This window comes from Trachypithecus francoisi, unplaced genomic scaffold (genome assembly GCF_009764315.1).
Source record: "Trachypithecus francoisi isolate TF-2019V2 unplaced genomic scaffold, Tfra_2.0 Lachesis_group0, whole genome shotgun sequence".
Classification (NCBI taxonomy): domain Eukaryota; kingdom Metazoa; phylum Chordata; class Mammalia; order Primates; family Cercopithecidae; genus Trachypithecus; species Trachypithecus francoisi.
The window spans coordinates 151292443-151307850 of record NW_022681453.1 but is presented as its reverse complement, the minus strand read 5'-3'; the positions used below and the strand labels follow the sequence as shown (position 1 = coordinate 151307850).

General features: G+C 34.7%; 1 protein-coding gene across 3 annotated transcripts in view; it reads left to right on the top strand.

The window, feature by feature from the left end:
• TRPC1 (transient receptor potential cation channel subfamily C member 1) overlaps positions 1–15408 on the top strand; it is an 89421-nt gene that overhangs the window by 12697 nt on the left and 61316 nt on the right. For 2 of the 3 annotated variants that reach the window (XM_033212412.1, XM_033212413.1), the window contains one exon: positions 11268–11470. In XM_033212412.1, coding sequence (XP_033068303.1) covers positions 11268–11470 — 203 coding nt within the window. Of the gene's footprint in view, positions 1–6544; positions 6647–11267; positions 11471–15408 lie in introns of all 3 variants that reach the window. The other variant, XM_033212411.1, reaches the window with a different exon arrangement.

Below are 15408 nucleotides of genomic sequence, written 5' to 3'. Positions count from 1 at the left end.
TTCTGACCCCTATTAGTTACAGACATCGACAAAATGTTCCTGACTCAAAACAGTTTTCAGTTTGACTTTGGTTTTCTCCTAAGTTTTATTACATTTTATTTTTTTGTTTGAAGCTTAATGTTTGTTTTTATCTAAAGATGAATGATTTTTATTCATCTATAAAATACAGACCTTCCTACTTATCTTCATATCAGTTTTGGGTAGAAAAAAGGCATGTGTGTAAGTCTTGAAAATTCATCTAGAGATTCTGAAGGAAATTTGGTATTATTACTTTCCTTTCCTTTTTGGTTTGCTTATGATGGGACTTGGCACATTAATTGTACCTCTGTTTTTTTTTTTAATGAGGCACTTTTTTTTCAGTGTCATCTGGAGACATTTGCAGCAGATTTTCTGAATATAAGTAGGGTAATTCTATGTACATTGCTATTTTATATATATATATATATATATATATATATGTATGTATGTATAAAGCAACATGTGGTACTGTCTCCATGTATATGTTTGGAGTAAAAAAAAGAATTGCTTACCCAGCAACTTCAGCTATCCAGACCACAGTTGAGAAGCGGAAAGTAAGTAAAAAATAACCTCTGAGCAGCCAGTGGTTTGCTGCCATGAAGTTTACAAATTAAATTTATGAACTTTAGTTATAGGAGTCCGCCATCAGAGTCTATTTTTTCTCATTTTAGGTTCCATTTTAACATGATTAATTTCTAATCCATAGAGAATCTGAGGGACAATGGAAGGGGCATGAGAGCTGCAGTGGAACAAAATGAGGCGTGGTACCTCTGACACTATTTAACAGAGGTCAACAGCATTACATATCTGACCTTCTCTGAGGCAGCTGTAGGTTAGGATGATAATTAAGGCTTATAACAATGGCTCAGAGTCAATAAGGAAGAGTTAAATTATATTCAGTACCTATTGTTTTAGAAGAAAGACTGTATATATGTGTGTTTGTGTGTCTACAAGACACGAAAGCAGAAGACTTCCATCAAAATAGTTCAAATTTTAAAATTAAACACTTAAAGGCATAAGCTTCAGTTGCCTAGAAAATAAGGGTGGAAAAAAATTCACACACTGATTCTGGATAAAAGAATTACTGTGGTATTATAATTTTGTCTTTTTACACATGGTTATATACATGTAATAGTTTTGCATTATACCTGGTGCTTTCATATACTTGATCACATTTGGACATCACAATCAAGCTATATCGATGTTACATTTTATAGATTAGAAAACTGAGGCTCATAGACTTTAATGAATTTCCCAAAGTTCTAAAATTAGTAAGGACAAGACTACGATTTGAATTTAATCTTCTAATTGCAAATCCCATGCTCTTTCTAGTTCACTGTGTTCTGTCCAGGTTACCTGTGTCTTATCAATCCACAAATGCCCAAGGCCTTTGGTTGGGCATGAATGGAAATGAATAAGTAAAACATGGGTTCTGCATGATAGGATCTTTAAGACAAATTGGCCAGTTAAAGTATGTATGAATTACAAGTCAAGTAATACAAAGGTGTATTTGGTAAGTGTTGAATGCTAATAGTACTTGACCATTTTATATTGCTTTGCATTTACAAGAGCTTTCACATATCTTGTGTTATATTGGTGGTTCTCAACCAAATGATTTTGTCACCATAAGGGGACGTTTGGCAATGTCTGAAGATACTTTGGTTTCACAATTGGAGGGCAGGTTACTACTGTTATCTAGTAGGTAGAGGCTAGGAATATTGCTGAACATCCTACAATAACCAAGACAGTCTCCACAACAAAAAATTATTTGGCCCAAAATTTCAGTAGTGCTGCTATTAAGAAACCCTATTTTATGTTTAAACTTTTGTGGTTTAATATACATTATTTAGAAATATAGAATAGGTTGGGGCTATCAAGAAAGATTTCATTGGAAAAGTTATCAGTTGACTCAGCCTTGAAATATTAATAATTGCTAACATTTATATAATACTTCTCTCTGCCAGGAACCTTAAATATGTTCACTTACTTAATCCTCACAACATAGGGATGAGTTAGATATTATTTTATTATTATTATTTTTTGAGATGGAGTTTTGCTCTCATTGCCCAGGCTGGAGTGCAGTGGCGTGATCTCAGCTCACTACAACCTCTGCCTCCTGGATTCAAGCAATTCTCCTGCCTCAGCCTCCTGAGTAGCTGGGATTATAGACATGCACCACCACGCCCGGCTAATTTTGTATTTTTAGTAGAGATGGGGTTTCTCCGTGTTGATCAGGCTGGTCTGGAACTCCTGACCTCAGGTGATCCACCCGCCTCGGCTTCCCAAAGTGCTGAGATTACAGGTGTGAGCCACCGCGCCCGACCTAGATATTATTATTATCCCCATTTTAGAGAGGAAGAAACTGAGGTAAAAAAGATTAAGTAACTTGCCTAAAGTCACACTGTAAATGGCAGACCTGGAATTTGAACTTAGGTTCTGGCTCCAGAATCCATGCTCTTACCTATTATGCTAATCTACTCTCAAACATGTAAAGACAGGGAACAGGGGATGTAGAGAAGGATATAAACAAAGGCATGTGCAATGTATATCTTTGAGACAGTGAATTGATTTAGCGTTTTTGAACAAAACAGTTGGGTTGGGGAGTAGTGGGAATTAGGAAAAATAATTAAAACAAAACGGATACAAAGGGCCTTGGATACCATAAGGAATTTGGGTTTTATATAGTAGATAGGGGATATCATTACGTGATTTTCGAGAAAGGATGTCATGTGTCCAGTGGTATTTTAGAAAGATTAGTGGCTGAATTTAGTATAGATTGGGAAATGGAAAGTGGGAAAGGCTATAGCCTACGTGAACAGTTTTTGTAGTAATCTAGATATGAAGAGGTTAAGGCTTGAACCAGAACAGTGCTGTAAGAAAAACAGTGGCTATAAGAAGAGGGGGAAAAAGGCAGATATGAGTCCATGGCCTATATGGTTCCGTGGCCTGTTAGGAACTGGGCTACACAGCAGGAGGTAAGCAGTAGAGCGATCATTACCGCCTGAGCTCTGCCTCCTATCAAGTCAGCGATGGTATTAGATCCTCATAGGAGTACGAACCCTATTGTGAACTGCACATGCAAGGGATCTAGGTTGCATGCTCCTTATGAGAATCTAACCAATGCCTGATGATCTGAGGTGGAACAGTTTCATCCAAAACCATCTCCCTACCTGCTCTATGAAACCAGTCCCTGGTGCCAAAAAGGTTGGAGACTGCTGTGAGGAATTGACAAATCTTAGTGAATATTTTGATTTGGAGGGGGAAATAGAGAAGGAGTCCAGGATGATTTGGAAATCTTAAACATGGGTGACTAGGAGAAGGAAGAAAGGAAAACATTAAGTTCAGAAGCTAAGTAAAGCTCGGGGCAAGGGAATGTGAATTCCAGTTTTATCCTTGTTGATTTGGCGGATGTCAGGCAGTCCTCATCAGACAAACACAGATGAACATTTTATTTCTAGGGAGAGATCAGGCTAAAGAGATACAGTAAGCAGTCATGGCCATGGGAATGCCCATCATCATTGTGAGAGTAGGTGAAATCATGGAGAAGAGCAAAGGGCTGGTGCAGATTCATTCTTAAGGAAACATCTACATTTTATAAAGAGCATTACATGGAAAGTGTTTCATTAAAGACCAAATGAATTGTTGAAGATATCAGAGGCAGTTAGGATAGTACAGCATTGTGAAAGCCAAAAAAATAGTTTTTAACATATTGCTTAGAGATTAAGAAAAATTAGAAGGTAGAAAAAGTAATTGGATTTTGAAACTATGGAATCAGTAGAATTGGAGAAATGATACACTTTGATTTGCAAAGTTTGACACAGTGAAAGGAAGAAGAAAACTTGAGTGGTTAAGAGAAAGATGGAGTTAAGTCAAGTTAGCAAAGAGCTAGTAAGCAAGTTAGCAAAGAGTGAGGAAGGATTTAAAGTTCTGGGAGGTGGGAGATGAGACTGGTATTTCTGCAAATGAAGGACCAGGGTTCTAAAGATTGGAGAGCATCAAATAGAAGACTAAGGTGGAAAATGTAGCTTTGGAAAGAAAATAAGTAACTTTTTTACTCTGAGCTTAAAGGAAAGAGTATGGGAATTGTTGAAAAGACAAATTCTAAGGTAGGAAGGAAGATAATGATCTCATAAATATGTAATAAGTATATGTATTGAAGAGCTTTTAATAAAGAATTGTCAAATATCTGAGAAATTGGAAAGCAAAACTAGTGAGGATTTTTTGTATAACTGTGTATTTTTAAAATAATGTAAAACATTTGTTTCCCTCATAACTGCCATTGATTTATCAAATAACATACTATTTGTGTAGAATAAGTAAATGGTAACTCCTTACTTACAAGACATTTTAATGTAAATGAATATTTTTATAGCTGAAGCTTATCCTTTTAAGCATTGAAAGATTTAATGTAAATCTTTATTCTTTACTAACTAATGTAGCTGAATATAATTTAACTTTACCATCCTTAGTTGGAATAATGGAGAATGTAATTATTTTACTTTGCTTCATATGGTCTGAACATGTCTGTCCTTACATTAAGTGGCTTTAGACTGCTGTGCATGGATAGTGATTTTGCTGTACTGGTATTTAATCTTTTCAGTAGTCAACTTTTAGTAATTCTTTCTTCCTTTCCCTCTACGCTATTGGTTTTAATCTAGCTATTCTTTTATTCAGTAATGATCCAGAGGATACTTGGGAAAGACAGATATTCATCATTTATAAACAATTTTAAATCAGAATGATTGGGTCTGTTTCTTTTGGGAAATAATACCCATGGAGTTTGTTTGTGACAGCTCAATATGTTGCTGTTTTTAAATCCATGGCTATTTTTCAGATTGTTGAAGTTGCCTGGTGTTTGACTTTGCAAGCGATGGCATTACTGTAGTTAGCTTTATTGGTTAATATTAAAAATCATACGCCAGGCGCAGTGGCTCACGCCTGTAATCCCAGCACTTTGGGAGGCTGAGGTGGGCGGATCTCTTGAGGTTGGGAGTTAGAGACCAGCCCAGCCAACATGGTGAAACCCTGTCTCTACTAAAAATACAAAAATTAGCCGGGTGTGGTGGCATGCACCCGTAGTCCCAGGTACTCAGAAGGCTGAGGCAGGAGAATCCCTTGAACCTGGAAGGCGGAGGTTGCAGTGAGCCAAGATTGCGCCACTGCACTCCAGCCTGGGCGACAGCAAGACTCCGTCTCAAAAAAAAAAAAAAAAAAAAAAAAAATTAAAAATCATAAATGAAATATTTAGTAGTAATAGATATAGCATTCTTTTTGTTCATTTCCTTCAACTGACTAAATATGCTAAAATCTGAAGAGAAATGTTTGCAAAGCAGAATAATAATGCTAGGACTTTAAAGCATAGGCCACAGCTCAATGAACCCTGAAAGTTTTAAGGGATAGTACAATGGGTTAAATTTCCCATCTGGGTGGGGTGTTTTTCTGTGGGAAAACATAGATGATTCCTATGAGGACTCCAGCCCTTTTTTTTTGAGATGCATAGTCCTATTTTTAGATATTCAAGTAAAGCCTGCTACTTTTAGTCCTATTTTTTACATCCAGATAAAGTGGATATAAACTTTACTCTTTTCAGCTACAAAGAATATTAAAGATCTGATATAGTTTTGTTCCCAAGAGCAAGAACATTGATTTAAATAGTTATTAAATATTATAGCAGTTAAAATGTACAGATTGAAAATAATCAGGGCATTTTCTTAAATTGAATCATTATCCCTATGTTTTCCTTCTTCCTTTATAGTTTTCCCTAAAAATCAAAAAACCTGATGTTATAGTTACCAATAGGACTATAGGCTTTGTTACAGAGTTGAAAAGTCCCCATTTCCTCAGAGTCTCCTTACTTTTTCCTCTTGTTAAAGTCGGATCTTCACAGTGAGTTATAGATTGGGAGTAGAATGATAAAGTCACTTCTCCCTCCTGTCTCTTATGAGCTTTGGTAGCCTGTTTGTGGATTATACTTGATAAAATTGCTCATAAATGTCAAATTTGTAGCATTTTAGTCAGCCATGTGTTTTAAAAATGGGAACAGAAGGCTCTTCCCTTTAGATATTCTCCCCATATTCCTGTTTGCATTGATGATGATTGTTTCATTAGACTCAAAACAATCCTTTACGTGTAGTAATAAGTTCTTGACAGTTTCTTTTATAGATTTGGATTGTTAAGATTCTTTTGGTCCACAGTTCAAGAGTAAAGATCTTGAAAAAAATTTTTCAACTTTAACTGCTGCATGAATCAGCACTGTTACGCTAATAATCCCTTTAGTGAAACATGCATTATTTTACCAACTCATGCATTGAAACCAGGACAGAAACGTGTGTATTGTGGTACACAGAAGTACTCCTAAGGCAAGCAAATGTACTACTATTTGTACAGTCAACATTTTTGAAAAGTTAGTATTACTGTATATAATACAGTTTAAAATTTTTAAAAAGTTTTATTTATGGATTAGTAAAAAGAAGTAGTTTACCTTTTTATCTTCCATTTTCATTTTTAACTTTTTTTTTTTTTAAAGTCTGCAGATGCACTTTTGGTGGCAATCGACTCTGAAGTAGTGGGAGCTGTTGATATACTACTTAATCATCGACCAAAACGATCATCAAGACCAACTATAGTAGTTAGTACTCTTAAATATTTATTAATTTGGATTTTTAAACCAGAATAGATCTCCTGCCCCATTGCCATTTTTTCCTTCCCTCAAATTTATTTTCTTTTTTCAAAAAATAGATCTTTTTTCTCACTCTGTAAAATATTACTTTAAAGTAAGTAGACACTTGCAGGAATAATTAGTATTTCTTTGAGGAAAGCTTTTTTAATTTAGTTGATATTTCCATAATTTTGTCACTGTGGACCAGTATTTATTGTTTGAAATATTCTGCAGGTAATGTTGAAAATATAGATTAGTTTGTAGATAGATAGGAATTAAATGTAAACAATGAAACCAATAAACTGGAAGAAAATGTAGGTGAATATTTAACTGATTGGGAATGGAAAGACTTTATGTGCATAAAAGCAATGGACAGAAATCACAGTGGCACAGTTTTTGCTATTAAAAAAGTTAAGTTTTTGGAATCCAAACATCAGACAAAATTTAGAAAGCAGATGAATAACTGGCAAAAGATATTTGCAGCATGTATCAAAAATTAATAATCTTAATATTGGACAAATTGGTGAAAAACAGAAAAGGACGTAAAAATCGCAGAAAATACAAAATGTTAAATCTTAATGACAATTAAATACAGTTAAGATACTAATTTTAAACTTACCAAGTTTACTTATTAAAGTTGAAAATTTTAAAAAAATCATTGCTAGCAAGGGAGTATTACAGTCTCATATGCAACTAGTGAGGCAGGTATTTTGGAAAATGTTTTGGCAGGATCTGTCATAAGAAAGATGTTCATATGCTTTAACTTAGTGCTTTCTCCTCTGGGAACCTATCAAGGAAATGGGCAGAAATGTGGACAAAAATGTTGGTTGTGATCTTATTTGTAGTAATTTTTAAAAGCCCATGTGACATAATCTAAATATTCCAAAATAGAAGATAGGAAATATAAATGATTACATATATGTACGATGGAATATTATGCCGTCATTAAAACAGTATTTTTAAAAGAATAGTTAGGAACATGGAAAATATAGTAAGTGGAATAAGAAAAATAAAATAGATTGTACATATAATTTGATCCAAGCTTAAAAATATGCATAGAAAAGAGACTGTGTGGAAATGCAACAAAATGTTACCTAACAGTCATCATCTCTCATTGAATAATCAAATTACAAATTTTTTTGTACTCTTTTTATTTTTCTTTATTGCTTTTGTAATTAGGAGGATAGTCACTACTACATAAATGCTAATTTTATTGTTTTTTAATCAAATTTTAAACATGATAACATTATTGGTGACGATATAGTGAAACAAGCAGTTTAAATAACTGCTGGATATATAGGCTAGCTATAAGCAGAAGAAAAATACTGTTTTAAAAAAGAATTATAAATTGGTTGTTGACTCTCTGCTATGTTTGAGAACTGTGAGAGGCTCTGCTAAATTGCATACTTTATTTTATATATTAACTGAAAAATCTTACTCTCATTCAGCCTGTTACAAAAATGTGACTTTCTCTGGAGGATAGTACCATCTAGTTTAAGCGATGGTAAGAAACCAACAGGAATAAGGAACAAAGGGCTAAGAATATAGTCCCTATCCAAAGGATCAGAAATATCTAAAATACCATTCAATTTTCTGCCATTTATCTTGCAGTTATTATTATATTTTGGTACACCTGTCCCATCTTCTAGCCTTTTAGTCCATTTCCTTTCCTGTGGGGGAAGGGTAGGGTGTAGTGTGCTTGAGTACTGGAACCATTAACTGGTTTATTAATCACCATTATCACTACTGATTAAATCTTAGTGTTGGCAGCCCTCACCTACTTAGGAAAAGAACCTTTGGGAGGCTGAGACGGGTGGAACATCTGAGGTCGGGAGTTTGCGACCAGCCTGACCAATATGGAGAAACCCCGCCTCTCCTAAAAATAGAAAAATTAGCCAGGCGTGGTGCTGTGCACCTGTCATCCCAGTTACTTGGGAGGCTGAGGCAGGAAAATTGCTTGAGCCTAGGAGGTGGAGGTTGCAGTGAGCTGAGATCGAGCCACTGCACTGCAGCCGGGGTGACAGAGCAAAACTCTGTCTCAAAAAAAAAACACACACACACAAAAAAAACACTTTCTACTCTGTCTTTACTCTATTCCTCTATTCAGCTTTTATTTAAATACACCCAATGACAGCAAGATCATATCTTCTTTTTTTTTTTTTTTTTTTTTTTGAGACGTAGTTTCACTCTTGTTTTGTTGCCCAGGCTGTAGTGCAATGGCGTGAGCTCAGATCACTGCAACCTCCACCTCCCAGGTTCAAGTGATTCTCCTGCTTCAGCCTCCCCAGTAGCTGGGATTACAGGTGCGTGCCACCATGCCCAGCTAATTTTGTATTTTTAGTAGAGATGGGGTTTCACCATGTTGGCCAGGCTGGTCTGGAACTCTTGACCTTAGGTGATATACCCTTCTCGGCCTCCCAAAGTGCTGGGATTACAGGCCCAGCCAACATCATATCTTGATAGCCCTTTTACTTCTAGAGAGGCAATATTCAATATTTTTATATATTTTAAATAACTACTGGGAATATAAACTGGCTATAAGCAGAAGAAAAATATTGTTTCTTTTAGCATTTCAATAATGGTAATATTCTTTTAGCATTTCAATGAATTCATTCTCTATTCTTGGCTTGCCAGATTGTCTTTTTGGCAATTGACTTTCAAATTTAGGTTTTTTATTTAATAGTATACAGATTATATTATGAACAATGGAATTATGAACTTTAATCTTATGCATATCTAGTGGTGTTTTTCATACAGTTATGTATGTTTCATAGGAAACATGAGGACCACTTTTCTCTTAAGGGATTAAATACATATTTTTTTCTTCTTTATAACCTGTAATGCAATGATAAGATGGAAAAGGACTAGTTTTAGGTTTCTCTGTAATTTTAAAATAAATCCATTAATTTGAAGTCCTCAATCAATAAATAAGAAGCATATAAACAAATTAGTCATAAAAGAGGAGGAAAATCAGATAAGTATATCAGAAAATATTAAAACTTACCAGTGATGACAGGAAATTAAATTACAATTTCATGATAGTATTTTTCACTATAAATTGGGAGTGATCATGCCTAAGGCTGGCAAGTGAAACTTTAGTGGGAAATGGGTACCTTCGTATATTATTGGTAATATAAACTATTAAAAGGACTTTAACAATATGTTTCAAGAGCTTCAAAACTGTTCATGGCCTTTAGACCCATAATTCCACTTCTGGGCTTTTATGTTGATGAGATAATCCTAAATTTGGAAAACGCTCTTTTCATAAAGATGTTTATGGTAAATTAGCAAAATAAAATACTTGAACACAGAATCTATGAACTTCCTCAAATTGCATACAAAATTCTGTGCATGAATTATTTTTTTCTGAAGATTCTGGGTTATGTAAAGATCCTGCTTTATGGATTATTAAAAGGGTCCCTGATCTTGGAGACATTGAGGACCACTGTTTAATCATTGGTTCTTAGGATTCCTACTGTTTATGCCAAAGATGTCCTTAAATGTCAGAGGGTGGGGGGTATAGTAGAAAAAGGATTAGAATGAAATACTATACTGGAACATGTTCTTTGGGTAGTAGGAATATGGGTATTTTAAAAATTCTTTCTGATTTTCTGTATTTTCAGATATTTTATAATAAGTATATATACTACTTTTACAATATTGCGAAAAAGAAAGAAGTATTTGAAAGAAAATATGATAGTTATAAAGTAGTCAACCTTTTTATTTAAGCCTGGTTCTTTAATTACTAATGTTACATTCCTCATTTCATGCTCTTACCACACCCATGGGCTCCTGTAGTAGAAGGAGCTCCAGCTCCAGAGTAATACAAACCTGGATTCTGATCAGTACCCAGCCACCCTGTTTGTGGCTCAGGCACATTAACTTCTCTGAGCCTCAGTTTCTTCATGGGGATTATAATGCTAGGTTTTGCAGGCTACTGTGGCAATTAAATGAGATGATAAATGTAAAGTGCCTAACAGTTCCAGAACTCATTAAATATTAGCATTATTGTAAATTTGTTGGCATTTATAGTAGGAAGTAGTATATGTAATGATTGAAAATGTATAGAAAAGTATACAAAATGAAGAGTGCTTCCTATTACCCTTTTCAAGTAGCTGCATTGCTGTCAGTGTGATAAGGTTTGCCATAGAGGTGAAATTCTTGTAGTTTTTCGACCACGTTAATATTCTCCCTATTTTTTTTAGCATTTTTGTTTTTCTAATATAGTTTTCTAACATTCTTGTTCTTTATTTTTGTCAGACATGGTTCTATAATCTTGTGAAAATTAAACACTTTTCCCTAAGATATTTCTGTAGATATTCTCACTTCTTTGTTGGAAAAAAACAAATCTCTAGTTATATGAATGTTACCTATTGAAGATTTTGTCTGTTACGATTACATTGCATTTATTAATTAGAGTTAAGTTTTGAGGTTTCAAAGAAAAATTTAGTCCAAGCAAGATGTTTAACATATTCCTTAAATAATTCTTAAGTTCTTTGTGCCTTCCTGTTTTTTCATTTCATTCTTCAGATAAATATATTTTTTGAAGTCACAAATGATAACTTTGGACATTTATATAAATATTTTTCAGAAACTAATGGAACGAATTCAGAATCCTGAGTATTCAACGACTATGGATGTTGCGCCTGTCATTTTAGCTGCTCATCGTAACAACTATGAAATTCTTACAATGCTCTTAAAACAGGATGTATCTCTACCCAAGCCTCATGCAGTTGGCTGTGAATGCACATTGTGTTCTGCAAAAAACAAAAAGGACAGCCTCCGACATTCCAGGTTAGAACATTAAACTTTTGATAAATAGATGTGTGATATAGTATATATCAACAATGCTGGTTTTTAAAATTGGTATTCTTTCTGTGCAGCTTTTAAGAAATGTTATGCTGGGGTGACTTATGAAAGCCAAACTTGTAGCTCCTTTGCTTTATATAATGCATTCTGCATTTTTAAGAAATGTTCACCAAATGCTGAATAATTGCAAAAATCCTTCAAATTATGAATGAAGTTATCTCATACCTGCTGGCAGGGGCACTATTTGCTTTTTAGAGGCAGAGTTTATTAATCCAAGAGATGTTCCAAGACATGGAAGAAGTGGAGATACCACCTCCTATCTCATTTATAAAGAAATCAAAACTATTTTCTAACTAAATATTGACTTTTTATGCCTCTATCTTCACCTCTCACACAATGTTCAAGTCTTTTTCTCTTTCTTATTGATCATCTCTTCCTGTTTCCCCAATTAAAAATGTTAAGAACAACTGAGAATTGATTGACCAAGAAAATACCCTGTCATAGGTTGAGCACGATTTCACATGGGCATTCTGTATAAGATACATGGTTCTGGGCTAGAACTGAGAATCTGATTTTCAGCAGAAACATTTATACATACAGTCATGTGCTACATAATGACATTTTGGTTCAAAAACAGTTCACATATATGACATTGGTCCTGTAAGATTAAAATGGAGCTGAAAAATTCTTATCACCTACTGATGTCATTGCTGTGGTCACATCAGAGTGCAACACATTACTCACATGTTTGTGGTGATGCTGGTGTAAACAAACCCTACTGCACTGCCAGTCATTTAAAAAAAGTAGAGCACATACAATTTTGTACAGTATATAATACTTGATAATGATAATAAATGACTATGTTACTGGTTTATATATTTACTATGATATATTTTTATTATTACTTTAGTGTGTATTCCTTCTACTTATAAAAAATAGTTAACTAAAACAGCCTCAGGCAGGTCCTTCAGGAAGTATTCCAAAAGAAGGCATTGTTGTCATAGATGACAGCTCCATACATGTTATTACCCCTGAAGACGTTCCAGTGGGAGAGGATATGGAAGTGGAAGACAGCGATATTGATGATCCTAGGCCTAAACTAATATGTATGTTTGTCTCTTAATTTTTAATAGTCTGAAAAGAAAAAAGTTAATAAAAAATTTTACAAAGGACAAAGCTGGAGGCATCACGCTACCTGACTTCAAACTATACTACAAGGCTACAGTAACCAAAACAGCATGGTAATGTTACCAAAACAGATATATAGACCAATGGAACAGAACAGAGGCCTCAGAAATAATGCCACACATCTACAACCATCTGATCTTTGACAAACCTGACAAAAGCAAGCAATGGGGAAAGGATTCCTATTTAATAAATATGTTGGGAAAACTGGCTAGCCATATGCAGAAAACTGAAACTGGACCCCTTTCTTACACCTTATACAAAAATTAACTCAAGATGGATTAAAGACTTAAACATAAGACCTAAAACCGTGAAAACCCTAGAAGAAAACCTAGGCAATACCATTCAGGACATAGGCATGGGCAAAGACTTCATGACTAAAACACCAAAAGCATTGGCAACAAAAGCAGAAATTGACAAATGGAATCTAATTAAACTAAAGAGCTTCCACACAGCAAAAGAAACTATCATCAGAGTGAACAGGCAACCTACAGAATGCAAGAAAATTTTTGCGATCCATCTGACAGAGGGCTAATATCCAGAATCTATAAGGAACTTAAACAAATTTACAAGAAAAAACAACCCCATCAAAAAGTGGGTGAAGCATATGAACAGACACTTCTCAAAAGAAGACATTTATGTGGCCAACAAACATATGAAAAAAGCTCATAATCACTGGTCATTAGAGAAATCCAAATCAAAACCACAGTGAGATACCATCTCATGCCAGTTAGAATGGTGATCACTAAAAAGTCAGGAAACAGCAGATTCTGGAGAGGATGTGGAGAAATAGAAATGTTTTTACACTGTTGGTGGGAGTGCAAATTAGTTCAACCATTGTGGAAGACAGTGTGGTGATTCCTCAAGGATTTAGAACCAGAAATACCATTTGACCCAGCAATCCAATTAATGGGTATATACCAAAGGATTATAAATTGTTCTGCTATGAAGACACATGCACACGTATGTTTATTGCAGGACTATTCACAATAGCAAAGACTAGGAACCAACCCAAATGCCCGCCAGTGATAGACTGGATAAAGAAAATGTGGCACATATGCACCATGAAATACTATGCAGCCATTAAAAAAAGGATGAGTTCATGTCCTTTGCAGGGACATGGATGAAACTGGAAACGATCATTCTCAGCAAACTAACACAGGAATGGAAAACCAAACACTATGTTCTCACTCATAAGTGGGAGTTGAACAGTGAAAACACAGACACAGGGAGGGGAACATTATACACTGGGGCCTGTTTGGGGGCGGGGGCTAGGGGAGGGATAACGTTAGGAGAAATACCTAATGTAGATGACAGATTGATGGGTGCAGCAAACCACCATGGCACATGCATTCCTATGTAATAAACCTGCACATTCCGCACATGTATCCCAGAACTTAAAAGTATAATATTTAAAAATTAACAACAGTAAAAAACTTATAGAATAAAGATATGAAGAAACAATATTTTGTATAGCTGTATGTGTTTGTGTTTTAAGCTGTTACTACAAAATGGTAAAAAAAGTTAAAATTTAAGGTTTACAAAATAAAAAAGTTAACAGTGAGCTAGGGTTAATTTAGTGTTAAAGAAAGAAACTTTAAAAATATAAATTTAGGGTAGCCTAAGTGTATACTTTTTATAAAGCCTGTAGTAGTACAGTAATGTTCTAGGCCTTCGCATTCACCTACCACTCACTCACTACCTCACCCAGGACTGCTTCCAATTCTGCAAGCTCATTGATGGTAAATGCCCTGTACAGGTGTACCATTTTTAAATATTTTATGCTGTATTTTTCCTGTACCTTTTCTATATTTAGATACACAAATACTTACTATTGTGTTACAGTTACCTACAGTATTTAGTACAGTAACATGCTATACAGTTTTGTAACCTAGGAGCAGTAGGCTATACCATATAGCCTAGGTATTTAATAGGCTATGTCAACTAGGTTTGTGTAAATTCAGTTAATGATGTTGGCAAAATGATGAAGTTGTCTAACAACACATTTCTCAGAATATATCCCTATTGTTGAAGAACAAACCTTTGATGGATTTGAGATAGTGACAAATCTCTAATTTGGGAAAGTCTCCTGGGAATCAATTTGATGTTTATTTGCAGAGGTTTACCTGGAAATTTTTTCTGTTTTCGAGTCTATTTTACAAAGAGATTTATGTTTCTCTTTGATAAGATCTGGTTGATAGCTATGGCTACATGACTTAACTTTTTAGTTTTAAAATGACTAGTTTATAAAATGACAAGCAGAAATTATCTTTAAGGCTTTTTCCAGTTTTAAAATCCTTTATTAGTATTAAGTGTAAATATTTTCCAAATTATATGCTTGTTAAATAAGTGTGTAGTTGAAGCAGCGGGGGCTTAGAGGTTGAAGCTAGAGAAAACACTTTACCTGACTTGGTTTGAGGTTGGGGGACAAACTTGTTTGAAGGCTTTTAGGGGAGCTATGACTTGACATGGATCTTTTAGTATGAGTAAGAGTTAAAAATTGAAAGATATTTTAGGCAGAAAGTAAAGCATGTGATTTGTTTATTTAGAAACTGCAAATGACTGGAACATTAACAGTAGAGTTTGAGAGAGTTTGTTAATGATCTTTGAGAAAACATTTGTATGAAATGGCAAGGACCCCTGACTTAAGTGATTTCTGGGAATTGCTAAGTAGAACTGCAGAAGAAAAGGAGGTTAACAAAATTAGTAAAAAGAGACCAGGCATGGTGGTTCACACC